The sequence below is a fragment of the Rissa tridactyla genome, chromosome 1, assembly GCF_028500815.1.
Source record: "Rissa tridactyla isolate bRisTri1 chromosome 1, bRisTri1.patW.cur.20221130, whole genome shotgun sequence".
Lineage (NCBI taxonomy): Eukaryota > Metazoa > Chordata > Aves > Charadriiformes > Laridae > Rissa > Rissa tridactyla.
In genome coordinates, this window is record NC_071466.1 from 16,685,538 (window position 1) to 16,701,628 (window position 16,091).

General features: G+C 35.1%; 1 protein-coding gene across 1 annotated transcript in view; it reads left to right on the top strand.

The window, feature by feature from the left end:
• Window positions 1–16,091, top strand: part of CNTN5 (contactin 5) — a 260,804-nt gene that overhangs the window by 50,160 nt on the left and 194,553 nt on the right. The window contains exon 5 of the mRNA XM_054187800.1: window positions 15,758–15,853. Within this exon, the coding sequence (XP_054043775.1) occupies window positions 15,758–15,853 (96 nt within the window). The remainder of the gene's footprint in view (window positions 1–15,757; window positions 15,854–16,091) is intronic.

Here is a 16,091-nt window from a genome sequence, read left to right on the forward strand (position 1 = left end):
ACTTAAGAAAAACTGCAGAGAAAATAAATCTGGAATTTTGTTTATTTTCCCAATGATCCCAGTACCCCAGTAACAACCATTAATTTAACTAGAAAACAATGTATCTAACTCAAGGCTGGGATAAACAAGGGTAACATCAAACTGAAGAACAAAAAATAATTTTTTGGCATAAAAGGGTGTAGTTTTATTTTCAATGAACCAGTTCTGTTTGCTCGGCTGATGAACTTTAACCTTATTTATGTTGTACTAAGATAACCATTTTCACACTAACTTTTTGAAATAACTGATTTCTGTTCTCTGATGAGACGTGACTGTATTACATTATTTTCCATTGTCACATTATTTTATATTGCATCTAATTCCTTTGCCTTTGACCTCTTGAATCTGCAATTATAGGTGTTTAGGCTTTTTTCTATAATAGTTATATCCAGACTTCAGAGATGTCTCTCAGAGGTTCTTACAGACTGCCTTGCACCTTCAGCCTCAAGCATTTAATTCAAATCTTTTTAAAAGCAATAGGCTTCTATTGATCAGCTACATATTTCTGTAACACCTCTTCATGACCCACTGAGGATTCCAGGACTGTTTGTCAGAAATCACTGTTTTACTGCTTTACTTGCCAAATGTGTAAGTATTTGTTCAACTATTTGGATTTTCTTTATCATATTGATTATGTCATAGTCCCATTCACCTATTATTTTAAAGGAGGACAAGTGCAGACAGGGGAGCAAAACCATTCCAGACCAGCAATAAAAGTGTCTTTAAAGGTGTAGAGGTTTGATGCTGTCTAACAAGACATTGGGAACATAAACAATATTGCAGTGCAACCTCATGTATTAAATAATAAGATAGTTGGGTTAAGTGATGAAACACAAATGAGATCCTTTCACATGCAATAGATTTCACATTATTTCTTTATGTTAGGTATGTATATTAAGAGCTGCTATTTGTATAGTTTGATTATAGACACTAAAATATATGAACGTACTTAAATATTCTAGGATAGGCCAAGATATATCCAAAAAATTACCGATAGAATTGCAGTTCAATAGAGTGTGACTATGAAGAAATATTTTGAGAGTTTAGGACTTGCTTGTTTCTTCCATCACTCTCACTTGTTGTACATTAGGAATTAGCGTTGCAAGAAAACAGTATCGATCCTCCCTCCACTTTTAATGAGGAAGTTTTTCTTGCCTTTGTACATATATCCCATCATATGTATCTGTTAACTACCTTTCAGCTCGGACTTAACGAAGAAGCACTCAAATACCTTGGAACTGTTTAAATAATGGTGTCATTTAAAGGGAAGAATTTAAGAGGCAGAAATACTCAAGCTGCATTTGTGAAGCTGAGAAGTAGGTTTACACGATAGCTATAGTCTTTTGTGTTGTCTACTTAAAATCAATACCTACCCAAAGGCACTGCTTCTCTGACATTACAGGTGTTTCTAGAGAGGGAAATAGTTTCCTACATTCTTTATAAAGTGAATGCAGTAAAGTAGGTGCATAACAAAGACACTTCCATTGCTTCCTTGTTATTTTGAAAGCCTTTTTCTTCCACTGAAATTACAAACAATAAATATGAAATGCTAGCTGCTTTTACGCATGCTGGATTCAGTCTGCTAGTCATCTGAAGCTGGACATTTAATGCAGCATTATGGTGCTGGCATTTCTGCCACCCTCTTTCTCCAATAAGTGTCTTCCCAAGATGCAGGAGATTATATTGTTTAAGGATCACTCAGGCTCAGCAGACTGCTGTGGAGGTTTTCATGCATACGTACATTAATCACCAAACAGGAAGACAAAAGGTGGAGTTCGCCGCATTGTAAAGTTCTTTTAAAAGTCAATGTAAAATTCTTTAATACATATAACTTCTGGATTTTCTATACTGCAGAACAATATGAAACATATTAGGTGTAAAATTAAATGTGTATGTCCAAGTTGATTTAAATCTAAAGCTATCCTCTTTGTCCTTCAGGAAGAGTATCTTCATCCCACGACAAGATTAGTCTATGAGGTTAATGGCTGAATTTGCCTTAATCTGGAAATTTTTTGGAAAAGTACTACACTCGTATCCTAATCTCCTGCGCACCTTTTAAAAAATTAGTTAGTTCACTGCTGTATTGATAAGAGTAAAAAACTGTTGCTTCACCTTTTACTAATGAAAGGCCAACACAGTTAAGGGATTTTTTACTTGCCTTTTGTTACTTTTCTTCCATATATCAGAGGAATCCTTTGTCATCTTCTACTCAGTTTTATCAGAGCATTATAGACAAAATAATGATTTTAAGAAAACAATCTGAAGATCAAGGAAATAATAAAGTGCTTCTAAATTCACTGTTTTCATTCCCCTTTAATGTCAGATATCTACACTATAGGCAGCTGCAACTGATCTAATTGTTTATATTCCCTACTTAATCTATTGCACTACTAGGATGCAATTCATTCATGTCAATTTGACATCTAAAATAGGTCAAAAGAATCAGGCCTTTGAAGTGTCTATTTCTTGCATTGTCTTTAAAGGAAGATTAGGATGACTGGCTCAGACATAGCTATCAGACAACTGAACCCCACACAATAAAATTTAGCACTCACAAATATTGCTTTTGTGGTGACACGTTAGAAGGAAAGAACTCATCTATATTCCAAGCAAAAAAAAAATATTCCCAAATAGTAGGGATAAGAATTGAAAATCCTGTTCTATTACATTCAAAATCATTGGCACAAAAATCAATTAAAAAAGGCCTTCTCAGCATTAACATGATACTGTTACCTTAAAGTATAGTCACACATGAATCTCGTCGATGACTAGTCACCACTACTTAGTCACACTACCAGTCATTTTCGGTTTGCTTGCATTTGATTCATGTTTGGTACGCCATAGACATTTATGATATGACTTTATCTAAATCAGCTAGCGTAAATATTCTAAAATTTTTACTTGGAACGAGCTTAATCACAGTTAATTTCAACCTACAATCCATGCTTGTATTGTTAACTGGAAACATGTAATATTTAGTATTAATTGACTTGGATAAAATGAATGTATGCTACCACTGTAGTTGTTCTTGTCAATAATTTGCAGTTACACTGATAAAAATCCCATTTCATCTCCTTAGCATGTGAAACATATAAAATGGGTTGAAATTAATTAAACAAAATGGTTTATTTTAAATTACATTGATAGCATGGATGCAATTCTCCTCAGGTATTTAGGTACCGTCTCCTTAAATGTCAGTCCTTCAAATGAGATTTGTTTAATCATTATTAAAGTGATAACACTGCAGTAATCTTGTATCATTTTCCTATTCTTTCCCACACATCATTGAAAAGGAGTCATTATTCTTTCTTCTTTTCTTTTCTAAGAGTATCTCTTGTTTTGCTCTTATTTTTTGTGTAAACAATTTATGCATGAAATCTGTGTTAAAAATTGTATTCCAATGTATACAAACATTTATGCACACATTTAAATCAGTTGACTACACACACTGAGTTCAAGGGGGCCATTTCTAGGAGTGATTTTAAACAATCACATAATGTTTCTCTGTAGGATAAATCTCAGTAGGAGATTGACTCAGAAGCTCAGGTATTTTCTTTTAAGAAAACGAAATGATGGAAAAGTCTTTTTCCTTTTCTCACCTTTACCTTCATCAGAATATTTTTTCTTAGGCTTAGGCATTTAAGATATTTTCTGTAATGCAAATTTATCTCATAACTTTTCTCTAAAGCCTTTCGGATTTGTCAACCTCTTTTTAGAAGTATGGTATCAGAACAACATATCAAACTTATGTGACAGAGACATTTTCAAAGGACCTGATTTTCAGAAAGCAAAAACTCATCCCTTTTTGGTAAAAACAACTATAACTCTCAGTGGAGTAGTGTAAAACAAACCAATTTTATAATATATATAAAGTTAACCATCTGGAACCCAACAGGTATGAATAAGATGTTCCTCCTGAAATATTGCACATTCACATATCCAGAGTTTCGCCTATTATTTTTGGTTAGTAAGGTTCTTTGGCCGTGTGACGTCCTTTGTAAATTAGTACCTTATATGCAGGAACAATCCTTTCGGCACGTCTGAGGTTACTGATCTGCCTGTTCTAAGCCATTCAGTGATCATCTGGCAGTATTGCTGCAGAAACTGTTGTTCTGTATGTATTTAATCTGTGGCTTTTTTTCTGACTTTCCCTTTGATATTCATTAACATCCAAATCATTCTTTACATCATTTCATAATATTGAAATCTGACCAACCAACTTCATAGTCTTCATGTCACAGTCTGTAATTATTTGGTCCACTTCAGTATAAAATCCAGACATCACCACTTTTGTTCCTTCATACAGCATGTTCACTACAGAAACTTGGATTCTTTCCTTGCTGGTAAAAACATATTATGTATTTAGTCTGATCTACCAAATGCTCACCATGAGTTTGAAACGGCTAGACTTCTTTTTGATATTTTTTCCTCTACGTCCTCTTTTATGCCTGTCTTTCTCTGAATAACTGTTGCAAATGCTTTATGGTACAAATGCTTTATCCTACAAGGCTGGTCCCTAACAGGTCTAATTCCTCTGACAGATGTTATCCTATTACACGGAGAATTCATGTATTCAGAGCTCAAAACTTCTCCAGCCTGATACTTATTTTTTTAACTTCTCTGTGGTTGATTTTGCCCACATACTCAATACCTGTATCACGGAGCCCAGTGCTTTCTTGTGGCAAAACGTTGTCTAAATATAGGCCTGTGATTATGGTCAATCGTGGCTTTAAGGCTTACAAAGTGCTGAGCAATTCACTAGCAGTAATCTAGGAGGAAGTATCGTTCTTTGGTAGGACACCCAGACACATGTGAGCAAGTTCAGTTGACTTAAATGTAAATATCTGCCTTTCAGGGTGTTTTGGGTTTTTTTTAAAACATTGTATACTACTATGGTTAGGTATGGCTGCAGGCTTAGATAGCGTGGTCTAACATTTATAGAACCGTAGAATCATCTAGGTTGGAAGAGACCTTTAAGGTCATTGAATCCAACCGTCAATTTGATTCTCTCCTGTAAGTTATATGGTCAGCAGTCCATATGAGAAGAGAAGCTGTCCTGCTATTCTTACCTGCTGCGTTATTAATACTACCAATTACCCCTAACTTCCAAAGCAACAGCTTTCACAGCTTTGATTATGCTTAGTTGCAGTATCAGAAGTCTGTGCCACTGTTACAGCTGGGACATACTCGGTGGTAATTTGCTTTGCCCTAGGAAGGTCAGTTAAAAAGAGAAGTGATTATTAGATTGCTTAAAGAAATCAATCCGTATTGTGGAGCATCTAACTGACTTAGTTCAGGAAACATATTTTACTTTTATTTCTATTGATCAGTGAGCAGTAATATATAATTGTGACAAATAAATAAGGATTTTAAGTGATCAGATGAACTACTGTGGGATTGCTGCCTGATGTACATTCCTAAAACAAAGACTGTGATTACTACTTTGTGCAACCTTGTGTCTTACGGTTTGTTATATAGATACCTTAGGTAGGATACCATTTTGATAAGTAGCATAACAGTCTTGAGAAAAAAGGGAGAGAGAAAAAGAAAAGAGAGGAAAGGAGAGGTGAGGCGAGGCGAGGCGAGGCAGGGAGAGGAGAGGAGATACTCGATGCTGAACAAGCTCTCTGACATTAGCTTGTGGCAGAATTGGAAAATAAGTGGCATAGAAGAATAGCGTTAGAATGCAAAAAGAGAGGTGGGAGAAGTAAATGCCCTTCAGAGAGCGTATGAAATAGCTTTAGCCAAGATCTCATGAAATTATGAAACCTTCTACAAAGGTTTAAGTTTACTGATATGACAAATAAATAAATTGTGTGCCATTCATTGGCCACACATGAGATCATTAAATGAATGGTCAAACCACCTTCACAGACCTTTTAATTGATGTGTTCTAGCTTACAGATTGAAAAGGTTAAAGTACATAGACAGTAATTTATAGTAGCTCAGCTGACTGGTGACAATTTATTTATCTTTGATGACTGTTACTTGTTCAATTACATGCTCATATCCTAAATTGTGATTTGCAGTGACTCGTATCACCTTGATATAAAACAGAATAACGTGTTCCAATACAAACTGCCTTATCAAAAATATTACCTGGGATCATATGTAACAACCAGCTGCTACCTAGGAAACACTCCGTGTTTGTAAGGCCTTCATTTCCAGTTGAGCTATTCAACTAAGACCAAGGTCTTCCAGATTTACTCCTTGGATGTGTCCAAGCACTTAGTTATCTTGTCACAATTGACTTGTAGGTCATACTGGGCACCACAACTCTTAGAGAAGAGCAAATAAATAATTTCTGGGAGATTATGACCTTCCTCTTTTCTTTATGACAGACCAGAAGTGAAGTATGGAGGCATTTATACACATTAGTCTAGTGAAAAGTCAGCACTGTGAAATGACTTGTCTAGAGTGGAGTCAGAATTGGATATGTCATACCTCGGTGTCTGCAAGTCTCCAGCTGTTACTGGAGTCTGGACAGTCATGCCATTCTCCAAGCCTTAGATCTGAACAGCAGTTCTCAGATACTATATTGGTCCTAGTTCATGCACATATAACTTGCAATTCTGAAACAAAACCTCCATTTACACAAAATACAATTTAGTCAGGAAAAAAAAAAAAACAAACAAAAAACAACAACCAAAACATTATCAAACATCTCTACATTGTTATCTTCAGAACAGGAACCCTGGTAGGGCAGGCTTTTATTTTCTACAGAGTCCTTGTCTGTGTCACCTTTCCTGGATTTATCCAACTAAATAAAAATATCCACAAAGTTAAAAATGGCTGTGCCTGAATTTGTAAATCTACATCCTCTTTGTAGTTAGTAAAGAGAAATAATCAATTCTTGGGTAGGATTAATCTCATTTCAAATTAGAGCTCTGAACTAGGTCAGATGAAACAAGTTATGGAAATACGGTGGTATTCTGTCAGCGTAGTATAAAAGAAGCAAGATAGCCTTGAATGCAAAAACTGTGAGAGTTGTAAAGATTTAATTTAGGTGAGCTCAACACCATCTCTTCTGAACCTGGGGAAGCTTACTTCCTTTACCACCTTTCCCTGATGAAAAAATTTTAGTTTCTTAAATGTTTTATACCCTTTCTTCTGATCAATTCCGGCTTTGGCAAAGCAAGATTTGGAACTTAAGAGATGTAGGAGAAAGGATCCTTGAGGCCAAAGGTTTGCAACAATGTCCTGTACATATGGAAGTGACGCATTAAATATATATAAGCAATGTTTTACTCTCTAATATGAATTAGATCAATGAAATACAGAATATCTTATCCTTAATGACTTGTTCACATAGACTGGTCATAAAAGCTTTTTTTTCTGTGTTACTAACACTGTTACAGATCAGCCTCCTATGAACCACAACATATATATAGTGATTTTCCAATAAACTATAGCAAGGAGATTAGTCACTGTCAATTCTATATGATCTCATAAGATAAGAAACTGTACTGTGCTAGTTATTCTGTGTTTAATCATGCAAAATTCTAACTGGCATTGCTATCTTTAGTCCCTAATTAAAGCAAGGAAAAGTCACATCTAGTTGAAGAAAGTTACAAAAATGAAATGGTGTTTGCAATATATCCTTGAATGTTTGGAATTAATTTGATTGAAAAAAGTGACTAAAAGAGCAAAAAAGAAAAAGGGAAGAAGCACTCATAAGTACAAAGGAAAAAAGTTAAAATGTAGAATTATCAATATCGTGTATATAGAATTTATACAGGTTAGTAAACCACTCGGTGCCAGGAAGGCATATTAAAAAGGATGCAAACAGAAATGTATGTTTCTCAAGATGCAGATAACATTATGTAACAAAATGTGTTTACAAAAAAATACTTTGCATATATTAATCAAGTGAAAATCTGTTTGCTCAGGACATCTGGAAATAGTACCATTTATTGATCCACTTTATTTTGGTGACTTAATGTTGGCAACTGTATTTGAAAATCTTTCCTTTCATTTGTTACTTAAGGTTGTTTGTTTATTTGTTTGGTTTTAGCTGTTGCTCCTAAATGACAGATCATGAATAGAATGAAAGAATGAAAAAGTCTTAACTATAATATTTGCATTTGGTTCTGTGTTTTGCCATTATATTTCAGTATGCAGATACGAGAGTCAGCTGAGAAGCATGCTGAAATAATTCTTGGGAGAATAGATGAAACCTGACAGACACAGAAAGATTGCAGTTAATTAATCATGATCATCAACAACTGTAACCACAAACATCCCAGATATTGTGCAATTAATATGGCAAGTTGAATCATATAGCAGCTCTATAACTTTCAACAGAATCTTGTTATTTTATTCTGCATGTAAATATTTCTTCTTCTAATTCACTTTGATCCAGCACTTCAGGATTTATGTGCGCAGAAATCCTACTGAAGTTCAGGGAGATTTTGGTATCTACAAATTCCCTTTCTTCTTCAAGGCTCTGGGAAGAATTAAGCTTTATTGATGACACTGATGCTATTCATTGATGCTATTGAAACTAGGTGTAACCAAATAAAAAATTCTTCAAAGCTCCCAATATACATAAGACTCCTGGGGTAACCTGCCATGAACGATTAGATTATATAAAAAATGATTAGCTGGTGAAGAGAAAACTGTGGAAGAAGAACATCAATTTATATTTTATATAAAATCTATGTAGGATGACAGGTAGTGAATATTTTAATTGAAAAGTAGTATAGTAGTATTCCCTTTTAAAAAGTATGGCACAGTAAATAGAGGCAAATTCTATTTTTCCCTGTTATAAAAATTTCTAATTTTCTAATTAATAATAATTAATTACTTATAAATAATAATCTAGTTTGTGGAAGAAATGGAAAAGGAAAAAATACTGTACTATATTTTATACAAGAATCAATAAATCATTTTAGGAAATAGTTCTATATATTTCTTATCTTCACCAGAATAGCTAATTATTACTATAATAAAGTATATTATGGTAGCATGTATTAGCTACATTTATGGATTCATGACTTCTTTGTGACAGGAAATGTAGAAAATACAAAAAGATGTTCCCTGCTTACCAGATAAAACAGCTAGACATAGACAGCTAGATAAAGATGTAAAATAAACAGGATAATACTACAGAATACAGTGGACCAGGTATTTTTGAATTGTTATAATATATAAAAATTGTATATATAGAAATATGTTATTAAAGACTGAAAAAACAATGTTCCTTTAGTTAACTACTCTGCATTTCTTAGTGAAGATTTAGTTCAGGGCTAATGAATCAATATTGGATACATTTAGTTCACGTTGACTGCATGGTAAAAAGAAGATTCTTTTATTTTTCACAAGAACATGCTCAAGGACCACCATTGTTCAAAGATCCCGCAATGACTTCTTTTTTTTACCTGAGAAAAAAACTTCTTGTAGTATCTGAGAAAGTTTCTGGAAGATGGTGGTATGAGAAAATACAGTATCTTGTATCTTCTTCTCTTCATCTTTTACATTTTCAGACAGGAATCTTTAAGCTTTCTCCTGTGCCTCTCATCATCTTTTGTTGGCACTCCCTGAAAACATCTGTAAATATCTATAACCACCCCCCTTCCTTTAAACTCTTCAATGGCTCTGCAGGTGTATGGAGACACAGGGTGGCCGGTGTACAAGCTTAAAACACACCATTGCTTCTCTGCGCTCTCGCTTTCTGTTGTGTCTCATTATATGATTGCATAGTAACTTCTTTGAGGAAAAAAAATGACCTTTTTCAGGTCATGTCAGACTGATGATCCATGAAGGAATCAAAAGCTTTCTGGTAATAAACAATAACAGCAGCAATGATAATAAGCGTGATACATTCTGAAGTATTTGAATCTTGCCCTTATTTTGTCACCTAAAAGTCATATGGTAATGTGATTTTTAAAAGTTCAAGATGTATGCTTGTCCCATTAACCACAGTGAGATGATGTTTCTGTCATGGCAGAAATCTTTTTATGTGAGCTTCCTTTCACACCTTTTCTAGTTAACGTCTTCAGTATTGAAAGTTACTCTTAGGTCCAACGAGTGACTCGAATAACAGGGCTCCACCTATTTAATCTGGTATTCCCAGAAAACAGGTGTTTGTCAATACAAAAGGATCTATTAATTTATTTGGACATCTTGATATTCTGTCAGTATGGTATTTAATTCATCCAATTTAAAAGTCCCCTGTACAATCACACGTGTCACTTCTTTTTAATACCTACTTTTCATTCTTGTGTACCCTGTGTTTATGGGCTATTAAACACAACATTTATATTTCCCATTGTTTCAAGTGTACAGTCAAGCCACATTTTTGATGTAGGTGATAATGGAATTTTGAAAAACATATTTTAAATGTAATTCTTTGCCCTGTAAATCTTACCTTTTTTAAAGAGCTACAATTCCAGCTCAAGGTCTATTTCTTAGTTATGTCATTCAAATACAAGGAGAGGAAGGCTATCCTCTCTGTAGTGACAATGCAATGAATAAGTTTGTCCTTGGTCTGACAGAAGAATTTTACCTTGTGTAGAGCTATTTTTACCCTATTAGAAAGAATATCACCTGCTTTATATTTCTCTATAGGTATCTTCAGCATGTGTCTTTAAATGTTTTAATACATATCATATGATGTCCATTTTAAACTCCATAATAAATTTGCACTTAAAATAGTTTAAACTCGTAGAATTGGACTGGCAGAAGATGTTCCTCTGCACCAATCTAATTTCTCCTTTAAAAGTTAATTGACTGGTTTAAGTCACTGATAATGAACTACAGAGCCTTCCACAGCTTCCATGCTAGGTCACCAAGCAGTAATTGCCTAAAATAAAAACAAGATCTGTTATTCATTTTTAATTTGATTCTAATTTCATGGCAATCATCAGTGGACCACCGTCTGGGTCACAAAAACCTGCCCCTTCGCTGTTGCCCCCATCAGCTCAGCCAACTGATGAACACAGGGAATGAATGATCCCTCCTATGCATGCCTAAAAAGCAAACTACAGTGAAGGCAAATTGGAAGGTTACTAAGTGGTAAAAACTGCTCTAACTTTTGTAGAAGTCTTTCTACCAATGGCAGAATATTTCCCCCTTTATTTAGTTGTTTATTACAGCTAGTCCTGCAAAGCTTTTCTGTTGTTTTGACTGCCTTGAGATTTTTCTCATTTATTTTCCATTACTCCTTTCACCTTCTGCAGAAGTCTGTTGAGTCGTATTTAAACTGATAGTCTTGTGGTGGTGAGTGTCATTCTTCCACAGCCTATATCAGTACGTGTGCTGAGAGAAACCCATGCTTCAGCTGCTTCCAGAAGAACGGGGACAGCCGCTGCAGAGACAGACATACTACCTGGCAGCTGCTTTGGATCAGAGATCGGAATGTTTCCCAGGTTTATAACTTCTGTGAAAGATCGAATACTACACCGAGCTAATTATACCTGAAGTACAAGCAGGACATCCAGAAAGCATTGCAGCAAACCCATTGGATTTAATGTCTTGCATCTTCACTAGCTCTGGAATTTCTCGACAGTTTCCTTTTCGTAGTGGAGAACGCTTCTGTGTCACAGGTTGTTCTCTAGTGACACTGTATAATATTTGTTGAATTGAGTATTTTTTTCGCAATAAAGACAATTGTGCTGCTCCTGCCGCACACACTCCATCCTAAATGCTCTTTGCATGTTTTGCATACAATTGCTAATGCTATAGCTACATTAGAAATGGTGTCTGACACCTAACTAGCCATTTTCAAAGTGGTCAAGGCTGTGCCTCATGTTAAAGAGTATGAAAGTCATGTAGCTAAAACCCCAGGAACTGCTTTGAAAATAATATAATAGGTGTTATCATCTTTGCCGCTAGCACTGAGATAAGAGTAAATAAATCTAATCTTTCAGGGCAGAAGATGAACGCCTATGGAGCACAAAAAGGCATTTTCTTATCAATCAACCATGTGCATCGTAATAATATGAAGGATAGACTCGTTCTGTGCGGGGCTGTCTGACATGTCACACGTTACGAGTTTATACTGCAGCAAGAATACTGAGCCGATGGCCAGCATTGCTGTGTGAGAGGTTACGGTACCCACCTCTAAAGCTGTATTCTGTCCAACCTTTCTTTCATTATCTATTTTTTTAGAATTTTTAAAGTAAAATGATAGTGTTTTGAATACTTTTTTACTAGCTGTCTTTCTTCCTTTTTTTTTTCAATGTGGCTAGACATGAAATGGCTGAGATTTACAGGAAATTAATTACATGTCCCTTTCATTTGATTCTTCCATATTGGACTTATTATTTTATTGTGGGGGAACTGCAGGCATGATCCTTCACCTTTCCTTCCTTTTAAGCTTTCTTACATTTGTTTGTTTTACAGCTAAATCCCTGCTTTTGTACCTGTTAATCCTTTTTTTCACTGTCTGCTAACATGAAATGCAATTCAGAACCAACAGATAGCCAAAAAGAGCTGAAATTCAAAGCCCTGTTACCTCCCTTCTTTAGTTTGAAATTAATTGGTTTGAACAAATAGAAACTTGAGTCACACAGATTACTTTTATTTTTAAATAAAAGAAGATCTTTGTTTTTCATTTCGAGAAAAAAAGGAATATTTGTCCCTGACAGTGCACATACAAAGCAGAAAATGGGAAAAAAATCCTGAGGTCGCTATAGCTAATCAGAAAATAGCATTTATTCACCTGAGGGGAAAAAAAAAAAAGCAAAAACTATAAAACTTCTACTTCAGCCTATAGAGGTTACAATTTAGATGTCACAAATTTCCCTTCTTTTGTGTTGACAGGCTTCCAGGTTGTTCATCATGGATAGTAAATGTTTAATGTAGAGGATGAAAACATATAGCCCTAGGAGATGCAGGATTCTGCGTTAAAATTAAAATATTTTATCCTCCAGGAGAGATATGTAAATCATAATTTTTTTCAAGAAAATAAAAAATATTTTCCAAAATTAAAGACTTTTAATAAATAGTTTAATAGTGCAGACTGAGTTCGGAATTTAAATCAAAAGGCTGGAGTTCTTAATATTTTTTAAAATAAAAATATTTCTGAAAATTCTGATTAATTATTTCCAGGCTTACAAGAAATTGCAGAAACAGTCTGTGAAAACAAATCTCGGAGACTTTTTTCAGAAGTAGAAAAGATTGCTTCCTTGTCCTGCTCTCTGTGCAAATTGCAGGCTCTCTCCTTACACCGCTATGAATTTTTGCTAGTTTCACTTACATTTTCATTGCACAATACTTTAATTCATTCAGCTATGTGATTCCCCGATCCAAATGCTTTTAATTTTTATTTTTTTTTAAATCTCCTTTTATAGCGTATATAGCAAATTTGCAGCATGGGTTTCAGGTAGTCAGTAGTATTAGAACTGTTTTTCTGATGTCTGTAACGTAAGTTCTTGTTTTTCTCCAAATGCTGGGGAAGGAGGTACTGCTACGATAATATCTCTTCCTACACACAGAGAAATGGCCTTTGTATTTCTCACAGAGCAGCTATTCTGGTTTCTGAGCATCTTCCCAAAACAGGTTGAAGCCATGGCACATCAGTTTAAGTTCTGTCCACATTTTAAATTCACTGGGGTTTGTTTGTGCATACAGTCTGGAGCTTTGAAGGCATTTGAGGAGTAAATCAAACTGAATGTTTTAGGACACCTATACAGAGAAGATTAATCATATTTTCTTGAGAAGGAAGGCTACAAGAACAATTTTATGGTAATTTAGTGTCATTCTTGCCTGAAAAATTGACCTTGAAAAAAGTCTTTAAGGACACACAGTGTTTTCACAAGGACTCAGCAATAATGCATTAAAAAAGATTACTGTGTTCCTAAATTGTGCATTAAAATTAAAGCTAAACATTGGTTTCTTAATAGGCTGCAGACATTATTGGTTGATAGATCAGTTTCCTTTTAGAAAAATACAGGACTCAATGCAAACATACGTAAAGGCCCAAAGTCACATGCAATTGGCATCCTTAACTTCATTGCAAGCTGCTCTCCCATCCAAAACAACTGTTTATGCAAGGATACACCAGCCCACTACTTTCTAGACATAAACTAATAATAATTACATTTCCACAGAATATACTATCAGGTAACATTCATTAGGTGTCACTTTTAAGTGAAATTACATCAGATTATAATATAACCCATGGTGTGCTTATTTTAAAATGTAATATAATATTTCATTAACTATTGCCTAGCAAAATTTTGCATAATTTGGGAATGTTGCCCTATTATTTTTTAAAATTCTACTGAAGCCCATCCACCTTTTCTCTATTCAAACACGATATCTGCTGTTGAAATCAGAGCACTGTTTTATTTTGGCCAAAGACAGCACAAATTTAGATACACTTAAATTTTAGGATTCTGCCTATGCTCAAAACATCTTTTAGAAATGTGAAAAAGCATTTGGAAAGATTATAGGTCTCTTTCTACTTAAAAAAGGGTACCTAATCCCCATTATGAAATCTATCAAAGATCAACTCATATTTTAAAAATCATTGAACTTCAGTTTCATGCACTACTAAGCATGGAGCAAGATGTGGAGTTTCAGCATCTGACAGGGAACTGTCAACTGAGTGCAGTTAAGAAAGTAATAATTCTTCTCAACCTATTCAAACTGTTTGGTGCTGTCTGGATCATACCAGCACCTTCACCTTGGTCTGGATGCAGAAATGAAGAGGTATGGCTATAGGTCGCTGAATGTCACTGAGAGATGCTCCAACTGGCCCCATCTATTCATATTTTGGATCCTCATTTAACGCCCACTGAAGCTTCTGGTCCTTTTCTAAGATATCTTTGGGTACTCTTATTGCAGCTGTCTTTGCCTTGATCCACATCAGAGAGAAATGTCTCTAGAAAACCCCTGAGTGAATAGAGTCTTAAAATGGCCATTGCTGAGGAATGGATGAAGGCACCAGTCAGATGGCAAAACTGAGCTGTCATATCCCTTCTGCTACAGATACGCACGCTAGAGCATAGCTATCCACCTCAAAGGTGAACCAGGTCCAGTGTTCCCTGCGGTAAATGGGCCAATTGGATCTCCTGGTTGAGGGGCTTTAAATAAACACAATGAAGAGCTCATAGGAGTGCCGTACAGCCCCATTAAAAAGTTTTTGTACAAAGAGTGAAATGTTTGTTATTCCCCTGCTAGAGGGGAACCTTTGGAGGGAAAATATGTTTACTCACAGCTGAATTGTATTTCTAACACTGTAGAAGTCAGAAGGAATGTATTTTAAAAAAGAGTAAATGTGCTATAGACCAGATTTGATTTTAGAACCAATGCAGCTGATTTTCCCATCTCATCACAACGTGTCATATACTTTCCATGTGACATTAGCAACATCATCAGCCTGGATGTTAGCCAAGGTGTTTTCTCCACTGTTATTTCTTTTCCTCACTGCGTATGAATCACTTCTACTGGTGAAAAAAACCAAACAGGATATGGCAAAAAGAAAAAAAAGCACTATTAAATATTTCTGTAAATGGTGGATATATATCATCTACTGCTTTGCTTTTGATACTTACTGTATCCAAATGCACTAAAGAGAGTAATAAAGTGCTAATGCAACATGGAATTTTTTGTAATCGAAAGAGATTTATTTTTAAAGGCCCTCCTATTATAGATTAAGGTATGAAAACAGGAACTGTCAGCTTTACAAGAGGAAATAAAATGTAAGTCACAGTAGCCACACAATTTAAAATCTTTGGTATGTAACTGAAACACTCTGTTCTTTTGATAGATCTGGGGAATTTTAGCGGTCGGACGAGAAGTGCTGTCTCTGTACGTGAAGGTCAAGGAGTTGTTCTGATGTGCTCCCCTCCGCTTCATTCACCAGGTACAGTAGGCTGCAGCTTGTATGCGTGCTGGTCCTTTATAGTTGCTCATTATTGGACGTTCAGTATTTTAGATACAACGTGTATTTGGTTGTAGAACTTCAAAAATGAAATATCCACCATTCTGCTGACAGTTTTGGGAGCACCAAAGGAGTAATTAAAGCTTGTATGCTGCAAATGCCACTGACTAACAGCAGAATTTCTGTTACAAGATTGTCTTATTCCCAGTATAAAACTTGA